The 20448-nt window shown below is 34.9% G+C and overlaps 2 protein-coding genes across 3 annotated transcripts; one reads left to right on the top strand and one right to left on the bottom strand.

The window, feature by feature from the left end:
* Positions 1-640: 640 nt before the first annotated feature.
* LOC133695139 (ATP sulfurylase 2-like) lies at positions 641-4782 on the bottom strand. Its single transcript, XM_062116979.1, has 5 exons — positions 4028-4782; positions 2819-3224; positions 2402-2662; positions 1658-1744; positions 641-1060 (listed from the first exon to the last, which is right to left on the bottom strand). Exons 1-5 carry the CDS (start codon positions 4585-4587, stop codon positions 929-931), a joined length of 1446 nt encoding a protein of 481 aa, XP_061972963.1. The 5' UTR covers positions 4588-4782; the 3' UTR covers positions 641-928.
* Positions 4783-10547: 5765 nt separating this feature from the next.
* On the top strand, positions 10548-19132 carry LOC133694150 (5'-3' exoribonuclease 3-like). 2 transcript variants are annotated; one of them, XM_062115606.1, is made up of 23 exons: positions 10548-10963; positions 11152-11254; positions 11332-11408; positions 12263-12454; positions 12606-12725; positions 12827-12889; positions 13227-13376; positions 13478-13642; positions 13785-13862; positions 13992-14078; positions 14472-14750; positions 14963-15058; positions 15153-15248; positions 15350-15420; positions 15716-15844; positions 15936-16012; positions 16107-16147; positions 16259-16333; positions 16453-16610; positions 17245-17349; positions 17455-17530; positions 17862-17941; positions 18183-19132. In XM_062115606.1, the coding sequence occupies exons 1-23, from the start codon at positions 10760-10762 to the stop codon at positions 18955-18957; spliced, it is 3297 nt and encodes a 1098-aa protein (XP_061971590.1). In that variant the 5' UTR covers positions 10548-10759; the 3' UTR covers positions 18958-19132. The 2 variants fall into 2 exon arrangements, with proteins under 2 accessions (XP_061971590.1, XP_061971589.1); XM_062115605.1 differs by having other exon boundaries at positions 17233-17349.
* The last annotated feature ends 1316 nt before the right edge of the window (positions 19133-20448 follow it).

The following is a 20448-nucleotide window of genomic DNA, read 5'->3' as shown; positions in this document are numbered from 1 at the left end:
GGCTTGAATGGGCCCCCACCATATGCAATGTTTTGACTGTGGGAACGGACATTTGCATCAGGCAGTGTCTCTAAAATGCAAACCCTGTAGTCAGGAGAACTCTGTCGAACACCAGGCGGCTACATCACTAACTGGGCGGTCAACGACTAGTTCATTGCTGTAAAAATAACAAGATCACCGTCAACTATCATCATCTTCTAGATTACACAGTTCATCATTTTCAGTTACAAGACAGCCATTTTCCAGATTCATGGTAACCAAAGCCCTAAATGCTGCACAACCGAAAAACAGCTGCAGTTCGCAGCTTCGGCTCTGTCTTGTGTTGATCCTTTCATGCTCCACTCAAATCGTTTTTTTTCTCTTCTGGATTGGAAGGAGGGCTAATAATCCCTAAGCCACAGAGGCTACAAAAACAAAGAAGAGAGAAATTAGTCCCGTGCATGTCTTCGAGAAAACTGGGAAAGCATCCCGCTGCTGGATGGCACAATGATTGGACTCCCTAATTCTAAAGGCACACAAGCCTGCCCAGGCCGAAGAAGAATCTGTCCACTCAAGTCTTTTAAGCTAACACACTGGAAAAAGAGTGCAAGTAACCGAGATACAGCTCACACTGACAATGATACTATCATGAGGCCATCAGTGAATGCAAGAAAACCACCTTGGTTAATTTTATAATAATTGATAGCAGTAAATATTTTCCCCGTGCATAAATAATTGTCTTAAAAATGAATAACAGAACAGAACAACCCAACATTTTTACATTTGTAACAAACATAACCTAGTGAAAAATTCCAAGCTAACCGCCAGGTATCGAAGGGAAGATCTTCAAATCCATTAGCCGCCGCACCAAATTATTGCATTCTGCTGAAACCTATAATAAAAACTCTTTCTTCTCTTCGAGCTATTCGGAAGGTAACAAATCATAGGTTTAAGCAGATACGGCAGCTGGTGTTGCCTCTTCTGCCTGCAACCTCTCATAATATTTGACAAGGACTTCCCAACCACCAGGGCACATAAAACCATCAGGAGGGTTCTCACCAGTTCTTGCGTAAGTCCTCATCTGCAACAAAACGAGCATACCAAATTACATGTAGAAGATTACATCTGGCATGATTGTGTCCATACAGTTTATATACAAAACCTCCAACAACCCAAAAAACTAGGATAAAAAATCTCCTGCGGTCACTTCTTTAATCTGCAAATTCTTCAACAGTCACGGGTCCATTTCTCAGAAAATTAACATGGCGTTCTTTTCTAAACAATCACAGGGAGATTGAGAGAAGTTCCTAAAAGCAAACTTCCACATCTTGAACCAACTTTATGAAAGCTAAGAAACAATGCAATAATTTTTCAATAGAAAGAATCATCTAGTGATGCCATATTACTCTTGATCAAATAACACACAATTAGCAGCAATAACACTTTCCTTTCTCTATTCGTAAGAGGATATGCATAAGACCAGTTTTGTTACTGTTGCCATGTTCTTTGTCAATGTCAATTGATCTTTCTGAGTCAAACAACTCATTATAACTGACATACCGAGATTAATTATAGACAGCATGGAGGAATATCAGGGATTCATACTTTATGAGCAATAGCATTGACTCTTTTACATCCATAGAAACACAAACAATTATCTACCAGATATTGTTCCTACCTTGGTTCCAGAGATGAAGAGGAAATCTTTGGAACGAGATGGATCAAAAAATGCCATCTTCTTTGCCACAGTATCATATGCTGCCACCTGCACCATTTAATGACAGAAAGATTACTCACTGGCTTCACTGGGGAGATAGCGTCAAAAGGAAGAATGCTTGAACTTCAATTTTCAAACCCAGCAAATGCATTACAAAGTCTCAGGTGTAAAGAACAATCAGATTGAGGTTAGATATGAACAGGCATCAAAGTAGAAAACAGTAAACAATAGCACCTTATTTACTAGACTTAGTCCAGTCTCATATGAGCATCCACTCGGTCTGAAAATTGTTTGTCAACCAATCATCTTCTATGCTGTCTTCAAAATGTTTAGTTTCTGGCCCTATTGTGCCTTGCCCAAGTTAGCAATGGCTGCAGTACTTTCTAATTCAATCTTGAGCTTAACTTGTTCCAATTCTAAAACATACAAGCACATGATCAATTGAACAATTTCCTACTCTTTTATTTCAAGAGAGGTCACTGGTAGTCTTGTATTGAGCATGACCAGCCATCTATCGGGAGATATTTCATTGTTGAAAGAAATTCAAAAGGAGCATTTACTTAGTTCATTGTCATATACTGTAGAGTATTAATGCACTAAGATGAAAATAGAAAATGAAGATGTTATTAAAGATGATAGCCAAAAGAGACAAGCAGAGAGGAGAATAGGAGCTTTGGCAGAGAGGTAAGAGGCTGATAAACCCACCCTAAATGGCAAAATATTCAACTTTTCCAGGCCTGGAGCCATGCTTAGAACCTTCTTTCCATGATCAGGATCATATAAATCTCTCTTCTCTGTTGGGTGACCCATACCAGCAGGATCGCGACCTACAATGTAAAAGTTAGCACCTGCATTTATTCGAGCCTTGGCATGCCATTGCACTTCAGTAGGACCAGCATAATGCATAGGTGATGGGAATATAGCAACTATGGTAGTTTCAGGATCAAGAACCCCATCTTCTAGAACCTGCTCAAAAACAGAACCATGAATGCCCACTACACATCAAATAGACTCATTTTAGATAGTTGGTCAGAAAAGAAAAGAAAGGATGATCACAGAATGGATGTTATCTCAGATCAGTATTATCTCGTAGGATATGTGGAAGAAATTAATGAATGCAACCTTGCTGTGTTGTTCCATCCGAACAGCCAAAGGAACATCATCAGCCTTAGTGAAACCTCCTAAGGGATGAAGCAGTAGAATAGGATTCTTATAACCCATTTCCAAAAGCCGCCTACGTGTATCATTCATCAATAAGGCATGCCCGTTGTGAACAGGATTCCTTAACTGAAATGCAAAAACTGCATCAGCTTGACGTCTATCAAATTCCTTCCTGAGTTGTTGGGGAGAGAGCCTATAGTGATCAAGCCCATCATTGTACTTGATGGGCTTTAGAACTTCTAGATCTCCACCTATGAGCCAGTTACCAGCTGGAGTAATGAATTCCTCAACATATGGCAGTCCAGGTGCAGTTGTCCCCCATGTTCTAGCTATTCTTTCTTCTTTGTTATGCTTGTATATCTCAGTACTGCAATAAAAAATGAAATTTAGAATATTTCTGTCTTGGCTAAGAGAAGAAATTCAAATAACTTGACAGGTCTGGAGCAACTTGCATAAGTTGAATGCAATTATTAAAAAAAAGGGGCAATGCAGCATGGCTACCCAACAAAGGAAAATCAAAGTAAAAAACCAGGAGTCCATTTTCCAGCAGCGTAAAACATACCCGCCCGTGAAATTTCAGTGCATGGGGTTTCTAACATGATGAACATAACCAAGACAGAACCAACAATTAGGTTTGACACACATTGTAAAGCTGGTTGCTTCCCTGAAGCTGTTTTACACAAACATTTTCTTCAAACATGTAAGCAAGAGCATCTAGTGTGCATTTACATGTGCTCTCTAGTCACACATGACAACGGGTGTTCGCACCATCAATAAATTCTGAGTTCCAGACATGGAATTGTCTTCTACTGGAACATTAAGAGTTTAACCGAAACGAAAAAAACTTCTTAGTGCATTGCTTGGCTTCATTTCACTCATAAAGAAACTAGCTTTATCCTTTCCGAAAGTTCAACTATCATAGTTTTTTACTCGTAACCGCCACACGAGTTATTTAAAATTCCAATCAAAACAACACACTGCATTTCATTTTCACGTGACTATTAAACAACAGATGGGATTCCCTAATACAAATTCCAGGTTTGACTCTGCTAATTATAAATTTATATGGTTGACCACATTATAGAAATGTGTATTTGCACAATATTCTATTAAAGATTCATTTTTTTAAAAGCTACCACGAATAAATAAAATAAGAACGGGTTAACTAACCTTCGAAGGATAGCAAGCAAATCACCAGCAGGACCAACCAGCCCAACATCCTTTGCAGACCCAATATTCTCTTTAGTCTCATCATCAATTGCCAAAACAATAGGAAGCGACATATTAACCACTGTCCCATTTCCCATTCTTAAAGAATTGAAATGCAAACTCTGCAAATACTCATTTTCTCTCATAAACCCTTTCAATGGACTCGCCCATCCTTCACTTATCACATGGACCCACTCTACATCAATCCTTGCCAGCCTCACTTTAGGCAATGACTCTGCTTCCAAAGTCTTTGACCCCCTCTCGCTCTCTGGCACTATAACATCCACCACCACTCCACCATCTGGCTCGATCAAGGAACTCTTGATAACTGAACCGGAAACAGAAGCTTGAGACATTCTGGGTTGTTTGTTGTTATATAGAATGGGGATTAGTGCGTTTGAATGGTAGATTGGTTTTGGTCGGAATCCGAGGCTGTAAGCTGGAATTTTTGTGCGGTGTTTTGGGTGGAGATTAAGGTTAATTATGTGAGGAGTTATGGTTAGTTTAATTGTTAGAGACATGATGATGTTCCTTAATGTTTTCTTGTGCTGTTCGATTTTGAGGGATGTTTGTTATGGGAGTAAGGTGGAGAGATCTAAGGGGGGCTCTGAATTTAGCCCACATTTTGGAGAGGAGAGGAACAAAAATGCGATTCAACTGTTAAAGAGATCCACACGTTCGCTCTTCTTACTTTCTGTGGATGGTACCTGGTTGCTGGTCTCCGTTTTGGTTGGGGACCAAAGCTTAGGCAGGAGTGGCAGGACCGCAGGGGTGATGGGCTCTAAAAGTTAGGGAAATTAATAAAAGAAAGCAACTAGGCAATGGCTGTCTACTAGCCACTGGTTAAGGGAGTGTAATTACTGTTCGTTAAAATTTGTTTTTTCAAATATTTTTTTAAATTCTATTAAAATAATATTTTTTTAATTTTTTATATAAAATATCAAAATAATATAAATTTTTTAAAAAATAATTCAAAATAATTTAAATTTTTTAAAAATATAATTAAACCACAATGCCAAACAGCAAACACTATTATTAGAGTGTTTAGCATGACTTTACTCATGTTTTTAATACTTTTTAAAAATATTTTTGATTTAAAAATAATTTTAAGAATTAGTTTTTTTTCAATTAATTTTTTAATAAATTCAATTAAAACTTAAATTTTTTTAATTAAATCCTTAAACATATAATTTTATGTTTTTTTTCAAATTGATTTTTTTTTACCAATAAAATCCTTATTAATCAAAAATAAAATAATAATTTAAATATGCTGAAATTTAAAATAAAAAAACATTTTAATATATTGTTAAATAAAAAAACTACTTTAAAAAATATTATACATCATAATATCAAATACTCACTATTAAGTTGTGAGCTTCAGGGAAAATCTATTCTAGTTGATGAATTTTATCATTTATTTTTAATCAAGTTTTGTGATTGATGTTTTGATGAGTTTTTTTTTTTTTTTTACTTTTAACTTTCTATCAATCAAATTTTCAACAGTGAAAACAAAGTAATCGAAATTTGCTAATATTAAGGTGATTTGATTGTCAAATGATGACATGACGTTGACCCTTTTAAAATCAACACCGATAATCTTCCTAAATCTGTAAAATAAGAACTGGAATTCCTTTTCTTTTCCTATTTAAATTCTTAGTTTTTTTTTTTAAAAAAAAAAGGATTCCTTGACCCGTAATTTAGTCCAAATTGGTGTAGAAGCTAGCTAATTGTAATAGCGAATTTATTAAATGAAGCTGTTTAACGATATATATTATTTTAAATGGTGACATATAGATCTGCAAGGAAGGTTAAAAAAGAAAGATTATAATTGATAGACTCCATATAAAAAAATTGAGAATTAGGATATTTTATAGAAAAGTAAATATTAAATACTTAATTAATTGTAAATCAAGGTTATATTTTGTGGCAAAAGGAAAAGTAAGAGTTGGAACATGGTAAAATAAAATAAAATAAAGTTTATTTTTCTTCTGTTGTGAATCTTGTGATATAGTGGTATGAGTTTCTATGTATAACACTCGCTTCTTCGATTTGCTTAAGAATATATGCATCCTTCACACAATATTCAGACATTGAAACTAATTCTAAACCATTTATAGTACCACAGAGAGCCTCGAGGAGACTGGTAGCTTGTGCTAACATTTATTTGAACAGAAATATGCAAGTCATTATTGGATGGAGTAGTCCTCAGCAGTATGTTTAACACTCGTCGGAAAGTAGAATTAGTGTTACACGGGTGGCGGGGATGGTGGTATGACGGCGGTCGTGGCACAATCATACATGCAAGTGAAGTTATCAACACTGCAGGTCTCGATGCACGCAATGGCGTCCTCCGACGGGCCTTTTGATGCGCAAGTTTCTGCGCATGTCATTATATCTTGCCCACAAGCGGCGAGGCATTGCGGCAACGATTTCTGGCTCTTGACCTGTGCTGCACCGACGCATATCAGCAAAAGCAACGCAGGAACATGAAACCTTGAATCCATGATGTTTTTTTAACTTTCGGTGCTAAAAGTATTGGCTCCTACCTGTATCTGTATCCGCTTAGCCGTGAGCTTCGATCAATTTAGAAGCACACCGTTTATAAATACAAGGATGGTTGGTGGTTCCTGATCTAAACGTACAGGGTTTCATCATATTCATGAAGGAAGCATGAATGGGTCTTGAACATGAGCAACACGGCATGCTAACTAGGAAGATTAACTTTTTCATTTTAATATTTAATTAACATAAATAACTATTTTTTATTTATTGACTTATATATATATATATATATATATATATATATATATAAAATACAAATTTCTCAAGTAAAAAACTATCCATGTCTATACCGCTAATGTCTTAGGGGTGTTTGAAAGTGTACTAATGATTATTTTTCAAAGTGTTTTATTTGAAAATGCATCAAAATAATTTTTTTTTATTTTTTTATTTTTTTATATTAGCACATCCTAATGATCTGAAAACAACAAAAAATATTAATTTGAAGCAAATAAATTTTTTTTTCAAAAGCGTTTTTGAAACAAAAGAAAACAAGCTCCATCTCTTAAGGTAAAAAAAAAAAATCTTTAATCACGAAGGATGAAATTAAAAATTATTTGTAATATGATAGATTATTTATAGATTAAAAAATGATGAGGTGAATTAGAAAAAAAAATATTGGAGATTAACCTAATAGAATCAAACTGAAAAAAAAAACAAAAGTTTAAAAAAGAGAATTAAACTGAAAAAAGTAACAAAACAATTTTTTTTAAAAAAAAGATAAAAAAATAAAAAAGCATCAATTTAGAATAAAGGAAAAAAACATAGTAAACCCAACAAACCTTTTAAACCTAATTTAATCTTTAAATGTTGCATCCTGTAAAATTTTTTATTCAAATTCAATCAATAAACATGATTTTCAACTAATTTAATCACCTTCCATGTCAACTTACGAAACGCACGTAAATAATAGTTATCATTTAAAATGAGCGTACATTGTGATGTTAATAAAATTAATTTCAAGTTAATTTTAACATGAGAAAAGTATAATGTTATAGATATATTTTTTAATATCATGGATTTTTTAATTAAAAAATAAAAAAGATGATATTATGCTTGGTAATAATAAATTGAAATAAATTAGATGTAAATAGTAAAAAGAGGGGTGACTGGTAATTAAAGACGTGAAGTTAATCTTTATAGTAAAAAGTACAATATAGTTGCACGTTTAAATATTTTACATTGACTATCCTTTTCATTTTAAGTGTTTGTTTTATTTAACTTGGAGGTTAATTGTGATCATTAGGTGCATATAATTTTTATTTTTACGAATGCACCGTGCAAATACAAATGATCTACCTAAAAAATTAAATATAAATTATAATAATCTCGTTTAGCTATTATGACCATAAAGATAATTTAAAAGATTAATTATTATTTTAAAAAATAAACTAAACAATTTTTAAAATAAAACAAGATATATAAGTAAAAAAAATAAAAAAAAGTTAAAATTAAAAAAATTAAAAACTCAAATGTGCCTAAATTTGTTATATTTTTTAAGAAGAAGAAAAAGGTTGTCAACCCAGGCCTTTTTTTTTAATGCAGTATTCACTCATATATTCTTTATCATTTTTATGATCAAAAAATTACATTTCAAGATATTTTGTTCACTCATATATTCTTTATCATTTTTATGATCAAAAAATTACATTTCAAGTTATTGGATCTTAAAAACTTTGGTTTGAATATATTTCATATGAAATTATTTTAAAAATATATTAGAAACCTCAATAAAATTATCTTTAACCTCTAAACAACTTTTAATCACTTTATAAACTAAAATCAAACCAAACTTGAAAAAAAAAATTTACTGAGTATCGATCCAATTTTTCTAACATGTTTAAAAAAAATCACTTTCTTTGAACTTTTTTCTCCGAGATAAACTGTTGCAAATGGAACCCATATATATAAAAAAAACCCATAAGTGTGAAAACACAATTTTCAAATGAAGGGATCACACAGAAACTTTTATTCACAATTTTACTACTAAATGATTTTTTAAGCATTTTATCTTTCTAAGAAGTTTACAACTCCTTAAATAAATCTAAAAATCAACTTAAACAAAATAAAAAACCTGAAAATAAAGGAAATATAATAAAAATCCTAAAAAATAGAAAAAATACAAATTATTAAACATGTCATATAACTTCATAAACTAAATTGGGAAAATAAACATAATTAAAAAAAAAAAACATAACTCCAATTTGTTATGGAAAAACCAATTTATCCATATCGTCTTTTTTTACTATCTTATTCTTTTGAGATTCCTTCATATTAAGGTCAATGGTAGACAACATTCTTATATAATATGCTAGTTGAGTAAATTTTCGCGATGGTTGTTTGTTCATGGATTTTAGAGGCACGATGATGCTATCATGCCAACAAAGAGATTCTTGTCCAGTCTCACTTAAGCTTGAGCTTTTGATAAATCTTTTGACTTTTAAATCAAATCAATCACTTGTTGTTAACTATAACAACTCGGTCTCATTTATTTTCAAATAGCTCTTTAAAAGGTTTATAACTCCGTAAATAAACTCGAAAATCATTATAAATAGACTAGAAAACCTTACAATAAAGAAAAAATAAAAAAAGTTTTGAAAAACAAGGAAAAATAAAATCATCAAGCATATTATTTAATATCTTAAACTAAATAGAAAAAATAAATTTAATTAAAAACCTTTTATCAACGCCAATAGGTTTGTGATGCAAGATGTTTTTAATGAAATTTAGAATTTGGAATTATTTATTTTTATTTTTTAAAATTTTGCATTTTAATTCTAAACTTTAAATTTTTCTTCACATTTCAACCCATAAATATTGAAAAAGATTAGAGGAAGTCAACATAAATTGCGAGGAGATCAAAAAGATTCATCCAATCACAATTCAACTGTCTGTGATGCAAGAGGTTTTGAATGAAATTTATCAAGCATATCATTACAATCAAGCTATGTTTACCACTCTGATGTTAGGATTCTTTGTAAATCATGTTTTACATTCCTTTTTTTTATTGGAGTATTTTATATTTCAACACCCCACGTCTTTATTTCTCTCGGAGTTTGTAGAGGCAAGTAAAAAAATTAAAAAATTAATTAAACTGAGAAAATCAGAAAAAAATAATAAAAAAACCAAATTATAAAAAAAACATATTAAAATTTTAAAAATACTGGCTGCTTTGATTTTATAAGCTTGAAATCAAAAAAATCAAACCAAACCCAAATAAAAAAACCGAAAAACCGAGCCAAACCAGTTTGAATCGGTTTTTGTTCTAAAAAACCAAACCGAACTAAAACTGGTCGATTTAAACTGGTTTCGGTTTTTTTTTAAATTTTAATTTAGTTATTTTTTTAATAAAAATCAAATCGAACTGAAAATGATCTTTCATGGTAGTTTGCTAGCTAATATCATCACATGTTATTTTTATATTCTATCTGTAATATGCCTGTGCTCTTTAACTCCAGCTTCCTCTTCCTTTCTTTGTCACGAACAACCATCATGCTTCTTTTGTATTACACTATCTCGTTTCTAAGTACATATTTGAAAAATATTTAATTTATTTTATTAAAGTATATTCAAATTATATAATTTTTTTTTGAACTTCATTGACACATATATTTTTTTATGGTATTTGTAGATATAAATTTTATTTAGAATATTTTGTTAGTATTCATTTTTTCCTGGTTGAAATTAGTATTCATTTCATTAACAGGAGAATGCACCTTGAAAATCTATGAAAAATAAAGGTCCAAAAATAAATATCTCGTGTCGAAAATCTTCGTTGCACGAGAGAACAATCCAATCCCAGCACCCGATCGACCCGCTGGCCCTCTCATCTTGTAAAACGACACAAACACCCCTAAACTTCATGGCAGTTATTTTCCTATTTCTCATATCGTGCCCAACCCCTTAGGGGTTTCCTCGTCACAACAATTTATCCCCGTACCCTAACTCGCTGTCGTGAAACAAATCCTAAAACATTACCAATAACCACGCACGCAACGGAAAAATTGTGCTTTCTCATATTCTCTCTAGCTAGTTAGTGCTAGGGTTTACTTCATTGTTTGCTGTTTCTGCCATAATCAGTTAGGCTTTTTCAAGCGAGTTAGACCGGTAATTTGCTGATCGGAGTGATTTGCGATGGGAGTGCCGGCTTTTTATCGGTGGTTAGCGGAGAAGTATCCGCTAGTGGTGGTTGATGTGATCGAAGAAGAACCGGTAGTTATCGAAGGCGTTAGAATTCCTGTGGATACAAGTAAACCTAACCCTAACAACATCGAATATGATAATTTATATCTCGATATGAACGGGATTATTCACCCCTGCTTTCACCCCGAAGACAGAGTACGATTTGGATTCTCGCTCGCGCTCTTTTCGCTCTTTTTTGCTTATTTGCATTTAATTTGTGTATTTTTAATTTAATTGTGTTGTAGAACGTTCACTTGGTTTTAATGAAATTGAATTGAACTGGATTTGATTTTCTTTTTAACAATGTGATTTATTTATTTTGTAACTTTCTTTTACTCTTGCAGCCTTCACCGACTTCTTTCGGTGAGGTGTTCCAGTGTATGTTTGATTATATTGACAGGCTTTTCGTGATGGTGAGGCCTCGAAAATTGCTATACATGGCAATTGGTAAGTAATTTAAACCGAGTGATTTTCTTTTACTGTAAATTTGTGTGTGATACTGATTGTGTGGGAACAACTTATAGATGGAGTTGCACCACGGGCGAAAATGAATCAGCAACGGTCTAGGCGATTTAGAGCAGCTAAAGATGCATCTGATGCGGTATGTGCTTACCTTAAAAATGGGTTGCTCCTCCATTTGTATGCAGCTGGAGAGTGACACTGATTATTGGTTCTTGATCAGCAAAACCTACTTTAGTTTTTCTGTTAAAATTGCTGTGTTAGTTATGTTTTATATTAGGTGAAATTATTTGGTAGAGTTTATATATGGATGCAATGGCTGACAGTGGGTGCTTAGAAATCTGAAAGCCAATTGAAGTAACACGAGTTTTGTGGATAAAACACATAGGCTAGCTTAACCAACTACTTATAGAAGAAGGAAAAATATTCATAAAGATATAGAAACAACTCTTGAAGGGACGCTCATTAGATAAAGAACTAAAGAACTCTTAAGGAATATTTACAGTTCATTGAATGAAAATCATCATTCTTCTTCCCCTGGAAAGTTGATGGTTTTCAAATTTATCAATTTGTTTGTTTGAAATGAGAGCACTAGAGCCTATGATTCTGATACCTGCTTTATAGTCCCTGTTAATTAGTTGCATCTTGTAAACTGCATTTATCCTTGGTGAACTTTTTGATTGCTCAATAGATAAATTCCTGGTTATGGAAACATCATGCTCTAACCATATATGGAATATACGGAAGTTCACTGGTTTTAAACCTTAAAGATTCTGTTAATGAACATATATTTAACCACTAGGGATATCTGAGGCTGTATTTTTCTTAGATTTCTTAATGCCTTTTGGGATTTTCTAGGTTTTCAGTATTCATTATGGTTTCTTTTTCATATCACTTTGTTATTATTTTTCCTCAATTCTTCTAAAGGAGGAAAACTGAACACGGCAGGAAATACACCATTTTAATTTTATCAGTCATTCAACATTTGTATCGTAGGCCGCTGAAGAAGAAAGGCTAAGAGAGGAGTTTGAGAGGGAGGGCCGGAAGCTCCCCCCCAAGGAGACATCTCAAACTTTTGATTCCAATGTTATCACTCCTGGAACTGAATTCATGGCTGTTTTGTCAATTGCATTGCAGTACTATATTCATCTTAGACTAAACTATGATCCTGGATGGAAGAAAATCAAGGTATAACCTTTGCTGTGGTCCCTTGTTTATTTTTCCTCGTGCAATGTTTTGTTATCTTCGACAGAGATAATGCTATACCTACCTTCTGGTGTGCGTAACCGTAGCAAATGCATAATATTTAAATTTCTGTTTACATTTCTATTTTGTGAAGGTTGTTCTTTCTGATGCAAATGTTCCTGGTGAAGGGGAACACAAAGTCATGTCCTATATCCGTCTTCAAAGAAACCTTCCTGGTTATGATCCAAATACACGCCATTGTCTGTATGGTTTGGTATATTTCTTCCTTAACTGACCCGTGATCTTTTTTAAAGTAATTGTTATTTTTCCTTCCAGACTAACATTCTTTTCTCTTTTCATTGGTGCTTCTGATAGGATGCTGATTTAATTATGTTGGCTTTGGCTACTCATGAGGTTCATTTTTCAATTCTTCGAGAGGTTTGTGTCTTGTTGTTTAGACATATTTGCCTTCTAAAAACAAATTCAATTTTGAACTCTTCATGCTGTTTCTTAGTTATTAGTTTTAGTTAGCAGAGAGAGGTAAAGGAATGTCAATTTTGATGAAAGGCTTGGTCATCAATCTGAGAATAATTGGATAATGAGTCTTTTTCAAATATCTGTAACTCATCTGCTAAACCTTCGCTTATTACAATGAAGGTTGATGAATCATCATAATAAGTGGATGTATCACTCTCTCTTTTTAATTACCTGTGACCCATATGCTAAATGTTGAATGTGTTTTTCTTTAACATCCCTTCTTAATGGTATGTCTCAGATTGTTTTCACTCCTGGACAACAAGACAAATGCTTCATATGTGGTCAGGCAGGTCATTTAGCAGCTGCTTGTGAAGGAAAAGCGAAGAGGAAGGCAGGAGAATTTGATGAGAAAGGCAATGATGTTGCTGTGCCCAAAAAACCATACCAGGTAGGTTATTATAAAGATATTTGAAAGTTTTGGGTGTAAACATCTTCCATGATGATGCACTATCTAGCCCTTAGTGCTTCATAACTCTTTTCTTGATGCAGTTTCTCAACATTTGGACTCTTAGAGAGTATTTGGAGTATGAATTCAGAATTCCCAATCCTCCGTTTGAGATTGATTTGGAACGTACCGTGGATGATTTTATATTCATATGTTTCTTTGTTGGCAATGATTTCCTGCCACACATGCCCACATTGGAGATCCGCGAGGTTTGTAAATAGCTGTCTAAAGTACAGCTTGTGGTTTCCTTGAGCTGCTGCTTAGGATTTTTCCCTACACTGAAATAAATTAACTACATCATAACCAAGCAAAAAGACAACCTTTGTTTTTTATTTTTGTTCCTTTTTTCAGGGTGCAATCAACTTGCTGATGGCTGTTTATAAGAAGGAATTTAGGGTGCTTGGTGGGTATTTGACTGATGGCAGCAAGGTACTCAAACTTTTGAGCTAAATGTTAAACTTAAATTTTTGGCTGCTTCCCAGTGGGTTCTATCACCACATTTATCGACTTCTAGTAAGATTGCTCAGAAATTTTTCTTATAACTTTCTGTTTTCTCAGCCAAATTTAAGTAGAGTGGAGCATTTTATTCAAGCTGTGGGTGCATATGAAGATAAAATATTTCAGAAAAGAGCACGATTGCACCAGGTTAAATTTATTCTCCAAAATTTTTGGATGTGTGCGTCTTTTTTACTGGAATGATGTGAATGACAGTCATAATCTTATGATGCACCTTTGCAAGAAATTCTGAAATTTATGGTTTTTTTCTGGGTTACTAATTGTGTGTGTGTATTTTTGCTGTGTAATGCTTGTAAATGAGAATGGTAAGGTGATTATTATCTCCAGCAGGGTATTGAAAAAGACTAGATATGGGACCAAAAGATATCTATTGGATATAGAAGCAAAAGTATTTTCATTTTATAAGCGACAGTATGTGAAACCTTAAACCATAAAGTTCTGGATAGACAAGTAGAGGCACTGACAGAAAGAAGCACCGCTTTTCAACTTCGTTAATTAATTTCTTCTGTCCATACCTTGCAGCGCCAGGCAGAAAGAATTAAGCGTGAAAAGACACAGGCAAGAAGAGGTGATGATGCGCAGCCTCAACATCAACCTGAATCTTTGGTTGCAGTCACACAATTTCGTGGTTCTCGTCTTGCTTCAGCTCCTACACCTTCACCATATCAGGATGATGGGGCACATTCTCAGACATCTGATGGTAAAGGATCTTCTGTTCGGAGCCGTAAAGTTGCACGTTTGTCTTCAACAGCCAATATTGGTGCTGCCATTGTTGAGGCAGAGAATTGTCTGGAAATAGAAGTATGTTTCCCTGCTTCAGGAGAGGCACTTTAATGTAATTCTGACACCTTCAGCCATTCTTTAGGACTCATATTCTATGGGCTAGCCTTTCATTTGGTATGAGCCCTTGCTGGCGAGGGGTTAAGAGTACATTTGTTTACTCAATTTATTATTTTGTAGAATTGAAATCTGCGGTTTGTTACATTTTTATCTGGAGCACTTAATTTTTTTAGGCACATGAAAACAAAGAAGAATTGAAAACTAAGCTTAAGGAGTCGCTTCGCGAGAAATCTGATGTTTTTAACTCAAAGAATCATGAAGAAGACAAGGTTTGGGTCTCCTATAGAAGTATTGGTTATTATCCTTACTTTTTTGGCCCATTAGTTTTTAATGATGTTTGTATCTTCAATGTTCTTTTACCAGGTCAAATTGGGAGAACCAGGGTGGAAAGAAAGATATTATGAAGAGAAGTTTTCGGCAAAATCTCTTGACGAAATGGAAGCTGTACGAAGAGATGTTGTGAGTACATGTACTACTGTAGCTACTGATTTTGAATGTACTCTTTCATATTTTTGTGAGATAAGCAGGCTGATCTATCTATTTGACATTCAACTGGGTAGGTTTTGAGATATACGGAAGGGCTGTGTTGGGTCATGCATTATTATTATGAAGGCGTTTGTTCTTGGCAGTGGTGAGTTTTTGAATTTTCATTTCCTAGCAGTTTAGAGTTCTTGTTTCTACTGTAACCTCTGCCCTTTCCCTTAAACTTCATGATCCACCAAAGTAAATGGAAAGTTTGACACTGCAGTTTAGGTGACCATTATAATTTTAGGAAATATTTTTACACAGCTCAGTCTTGCAAGATGACTTTATGAATCATATTGCAGGTTATCAGGATAAACTTGTAGTTTACATGTTGTCTTTGTACTTGATATGTCAATGCCTTTAGATCTTCAACTCTGAACTGAATAAATCCTTTGTTTCAGGTTTTATCCCTATCACTATGCGCCCTTTGCTTCAGATCTCACAGATCTTGGTCAACTGAACATCAGTTTTGAACTTGGTTCACCATTCAAACCATTCAACCAGCTTTTGGGAGTTTTCCCTGCAGCAAGGTATCCTATCTATTTACTTCTTATTCCCTCAAGGAAGCCATTTCTATAAGCAAAACCGCTCGATAAAGAGCTAATGATATTTTTTTTTCAGTTCCCATGCTCTCCCTGTGCATTATAGGAAATTAATGACGGATCCAAATTCACCTATTTTTGATTTTTACCCTACTGGTACGCATGTTTACTATAAAAGAAAGCTCAACATGTGACTATCTTTGTTTACATGCATGATAAGATGTCTTCTAACCTCTGTTACATCTATCAGATTTTGAAGTGGACATGAATGGGAAACGATTTGCATGGCAGGTTAGTTTATCTTTGCGATCTTAATTCATCTGGCCTTTCAGACATGATTATGTGGTGGAAGTAGTTTCTGTCGAACTGGATCTTATTGATTTTGTTGTGTTTTCTCATTAGGGTATTGCAAAGCTTCCCTTCATTGATGAAGCTCGTCTTCTTGCGGAGGTCCAAAAGATTGAGCACACATTAACGGTATGCTTCTTGAATCAAGTTGCTTTACTGCACTATTGTTTCTTCCATTGCTTGAATTTTCTTACAAGAAGATCCTACGGTTTCACATTATCTGACCTGAAGGTTGCAATGTTCTGTAGGAGGAAGAAGCAAGGAGAAACAGTATGATGTTTGACATGCTTTTTGTGTCATCATCTCACTCTCTCTCTGAGAGCATATATTTGCTCGATAATCATTGCAAACAATTAACAGACAAGGAACGAGTTGAAGTCAAGGAGCGTATCAATCCTGAGTTGAGGTCTGTATTTAATTATTTATAAAGAATAAAGTATTTACTTTGAGCTTTGAAAGTGGATTACTTTTATGAGATTCTGAATTTGACTGGTTTCCATTTTTCTTGTGAATTGTTTTTTATCTCAATCAAGTCATTATCCCTAGTATTGTTATCTAAAGTGTTGGATTCTTCTAATGTTCAACCAAGTTCCTGCCATCCTAGATATTGGATTTAATTTTGTAGTGCAGAGTTGAATGTAGGTTGAACTCAGTTGAAATGTTCTAGCTTTGAAAGTGTTAAGCTATCTTATAATCTCTAGGCTATAACTGATAACACTAGTTTTCCCTGAGACTGAAAGCTATTTTATGTACCAAAATCACGTTATGATTGTGCTTGCTTCTCTAGCATTCATAGGCGGGAGTTGTTTTGCCAATTTGTTATATATGATTTTTGTGGATTTGGCATGCCAGAATATATTGGATGTGGCACTTTTGAAGCATCAAATCTCATCTCTGCTACGTTAACTTTTGCTCTCTACATGCTCTCCTTTTTCTTATGTTCTCAGATTTTGGACTTGAATGAACTGTATTTCCCTCAGTAATCACAAATTTAAAATCTGTTTGGACTATTCTCTAATTTTATTTAGGCCTACATGCAGTGATGGGATGAATGGCTATTTATCTCCCTGTGCTGGAGATACTCATCCTCCTATATTCAGGTCTCCAGTTGTAGGCATGGAAGACATTTTGGCCAATGAAGTCATGTAAGCTTCTAAATGTTGAGTGTCATTTTGACTATTAGATACTTCAAGTCATCTTTTGTTTAAGGTTTATCCCTGCTCATTTATTGTTTATTCTTTTCTGTTCAGATGTGTTATATACAGACTTCCTGATCCACACAAACACATCACTTATCCACCTGTTGGTGTTATATTCCCCAAAAAGGTACTTATTTGGTTGTGAGGCCTATTCTTCCTTGTCAGAGTCTGCTTTTCATCATCTAGTTATATATTTGTTCCTGATCTAGGAGGAAATGACTCGCAACCGAAGTTGTTACTTGAGTACTTGAAATCTCTGCTAGCATGATATATTTTTTACTTGTTCATTTCTATGTACTGGCGTCTCATATGCACAGTTTTTCGACTCTCTGCTAAGAATATCTTCTCTTTTTGGTGTTCTTGCATTTAGTCATATGACATCATGTAGATCAATGCTTTTAGACTTGCATTTCTATTATTTACTACGAACACATTTAACATGGAGCATGTGTTTGTAGATTGTGGATCAGGGCGATCTGAAACCTGACCCAGTTTTATGGCACGAGGAATCTGGGAGGAGGCCTTGGGAAAATGACAGGTGTGCTTCACTTTTTTTTTTTGATGAATAGTGTGTGCTTCACTTGATCTTCACAGCGAGTGAAATAATTATTTGTTTGGCTGATTGCATGATAAGATGCTCCCTTCTTTCCTTAGCTGATTGCATGATAAGATGTTCCCCTCTTTCCTTAGCTGATTGCATGTGCATTTGTGCTTCAATCACCGTATATACATCACCACCTTTTTCAACTGTAATTGTTTGTTTGGCTCCTCCCTTTCAGGCGAAATCCCCATGGAAATTCCCATGGAACCATCGCTGGGCGTCATCTTGGGGAGGCATCGCATCGACTTGTTGCCAACAGTCTACACCTGAAAGGGGATCGCAATGGGTATAACAATCATATGCATGGCCCACCACAACCTTACATTGCAGCTCCCCGTGGCCCACCACTCACTTCCTATTCAAGTGGGTTGCACAATCAGGGACCCCATGGAACTTTGCGTCCTAGAGTGGATTATTCTCATGCAGGTTATCCCCGATCTACAAGTCCTCGTATGCCACCTCACCATGACCGTGGATACGTTGAACCCTATGCTTCGGCAGGACCCAACCCCTCGTATAGTGGTAGGCTTCCCCAGTATGAAAGTGAGAACCGATCAGGCGGGCACCATCCAAGGCATGAATTTCATCAGAATGGTGGACCAAGGTACCCGAATGGGCCTGGGACACACATATCAGCCGGGCCCACTACATATGCTTATCAAGGTGGTTATGATGCCAGTCCCCAGCCACCTGGAGTTGGTAGTCACCAGCAATGGGGTGGTAGGTTTCCCCCACCAGCCAACCATAACAATCCCAGAGGTTTTGGTCACCATCAACAAAGTGGCAACCGATTTTCATCGTTGGATTCTAGAGGAAATAAAATGCCACCACAACATGGCGGAGCAAATAGGAGACAACCACCACCTAGTGGAACATACAGGGGGGCACAGCAATCACCTCCTGGCGGAGCCAGTCGGAGGCCCCATCCACCAGCTGGATATGGTCACCAGTAAAGCTGTGTATCTTATAACAGAAAGGTCCTTTGATTGCTGTACAATAGTTGTTTCCCCCCAGCGCTTCTCACAGTTTTCCCATTCCATTACAATCAGTTAATTTGTTGGGCATTACCATTTCTAGAATGTTGTATTGTATTTTATTTTGGATGGCCGCGTAACATTTTAGTAATAATCAGTCTCGCACTTGAGGGCCTAGCTGCTGTGGTCAACCGTGTGACTTGTTCCGCCCCTGTCCCGGGTTCGACCCTCTATGTGCACGCCTGTCACCCCCGCGGTGCCTAACCTGTCCCTGGGCTTGCAGGATGTCCAGTGGGCCGTGGGGAATAGTCGTGGTGCGCGCAAGCTGGCCCGGACACCCCACGTAAATCAAAAAAAAAAAAAAAAAAAAAATCAGTGAAGAGTGTACATCACATCCTCAACACCGCACGTTATTATACAAGGAGCCATTTGATTTGAACAAAGTAGATGAGGTCCAATTGTTGTCAGGGGTTTTGATCAACTGGGGATCTGCTTACAGAATATTCTTGATTAATGCAAGCAGCAACGTCGGTATAAGATGATATTAATTACAGTACGATGTTCTGGTATGCTTCATGACTAGTTACTCAGGGCTTGATGTATCCAAGCTCCTCCAATCAATAGATCAACAAGTAACTTGTTGTACATGGCAGATAAGTGACTTGAAAAAAGAGCTCGACGATTCATGCCATACGATACTCATCCTTTTCACCCTATTTTAATAGATGAATAATGCGGGAGTCTGCAAAATAAATTTACACAGAAACTATTGTTGCCGAGGGGCTAAAAGCAATATAACATACAATCACTTATATTTGGTCCTTTATCAACCGCACGTGTGCAGCATAGTCACAGCTTGCTTGGCGGGGCTGTTTGACATGAGTTAATTTGTTTAATCCTTAGTACAATTATTTGAAATTGCTTTATATGTCCTTGCGTTCTGTTTGATGATTGTTTCGGATATATATAAAAATAATAAAAATGTGTTTGATTAAAATAACTTATACAGAGATATAAATTTTTTATAATTTTAAAATGAATTTATGTTATTTTAAAACAGTAAAATAATAAGGATATAAATTATGTCTTTTTTTTTTTTTGATACACTAGTGAAACGTCATCTTAATATTTTATTAAGAGATGATACTGAATAATGAAGGGACAGATTGGCAGATTGCTGACTTAAGGTGCCTCAGTTTTTGGAATGTTTAGTTTCAATTTGGTTCTCTTCACACGGTCTGCAGTCAGGAGTCTGATTTTACGAGCTACACGTGTGGGAGATTAGGTAGCTAGTCCAATGCCAAGGTTTGTTTTTGCGGTTGTACTGTTATTTTGAATTTTAAAGTATTTTTTAATATTTTTATATTGTTTTGATGTATTATTAAAAATAATTTTTTTAAAAATAAAAAAATAAAATTTCAATATATTTTGAAATAAAAAAATATATTTAAAAAACAACATTTAACTCGG

The sequence above is a fragment of the Populus nigra genome, chromosome 5 (genome assembly GCF_951802175.1).
Source record: "Populus nigra chromosome 5, ddPopNigr1.1, whole genome shotgun sequence".
Taxonomy (NCBI): domain Eukaryota; kingdom Viridiplantae; phylum Streptophyta; class Magnoliopsida; order Malpighiales; family Salicaceae; genus Populus; species Populus nigra.
This window is presented reverse-complemented; position numbering and strand designations above follow the sequence as displayed.

What these genes read in the sequence shown, in the direction of transcription:
- LOC133695139 (XM_062116979.1), bottom strand. Translation starts at nt 4,587, where the DNA reads ATGTCTCTAACAATTAAACTAACCATAACTCCTCACATAATTAACCTT. An exon ending in TTGCTTGCTATCCTTCGAAG is followed by an intron (nt 3,225 to 4,027) that starts GTTAGTTAACCC and finishes TTTTTATTGCAG; the next exon opens with TACTGAGATATACAAGCATA. An exon ending in TGAATATTTTGCCATTTAGG is followed by an intron (nt 1,745 to 2,401) that starts GTGGGTTTATCA and finishes TAAATGGTGCAG; the next exon opens with GTGGCAGCATATGATACTGT.
- LOC133694150 (XM_062115605.1), top strand. Translation starts at nt 10,760, where the DNA reads ATGGGAGTGCCGGCTTTTTATCGGTGGTTAGCGGAGAAGTATCCGCTA. An exon ending in CTGGATGGAAGAAAATCAAG is followed by an intron (nt 12,455 to 12,605) that starts GTATAACCTTTG and finishes TATTTTGTGAAG; the next exon opens with GTTGTTCTTTCTGATGCAAA. An exon ending in GGCGTTTGTTCTTGGCAGTG is followed by an intron (nt 15,421 to 15,715) that starts GTGAGTTTTTGA and finishes CCTTTGTTTCAG; the next exon opens with GTTTTATCCCTATCACTATG.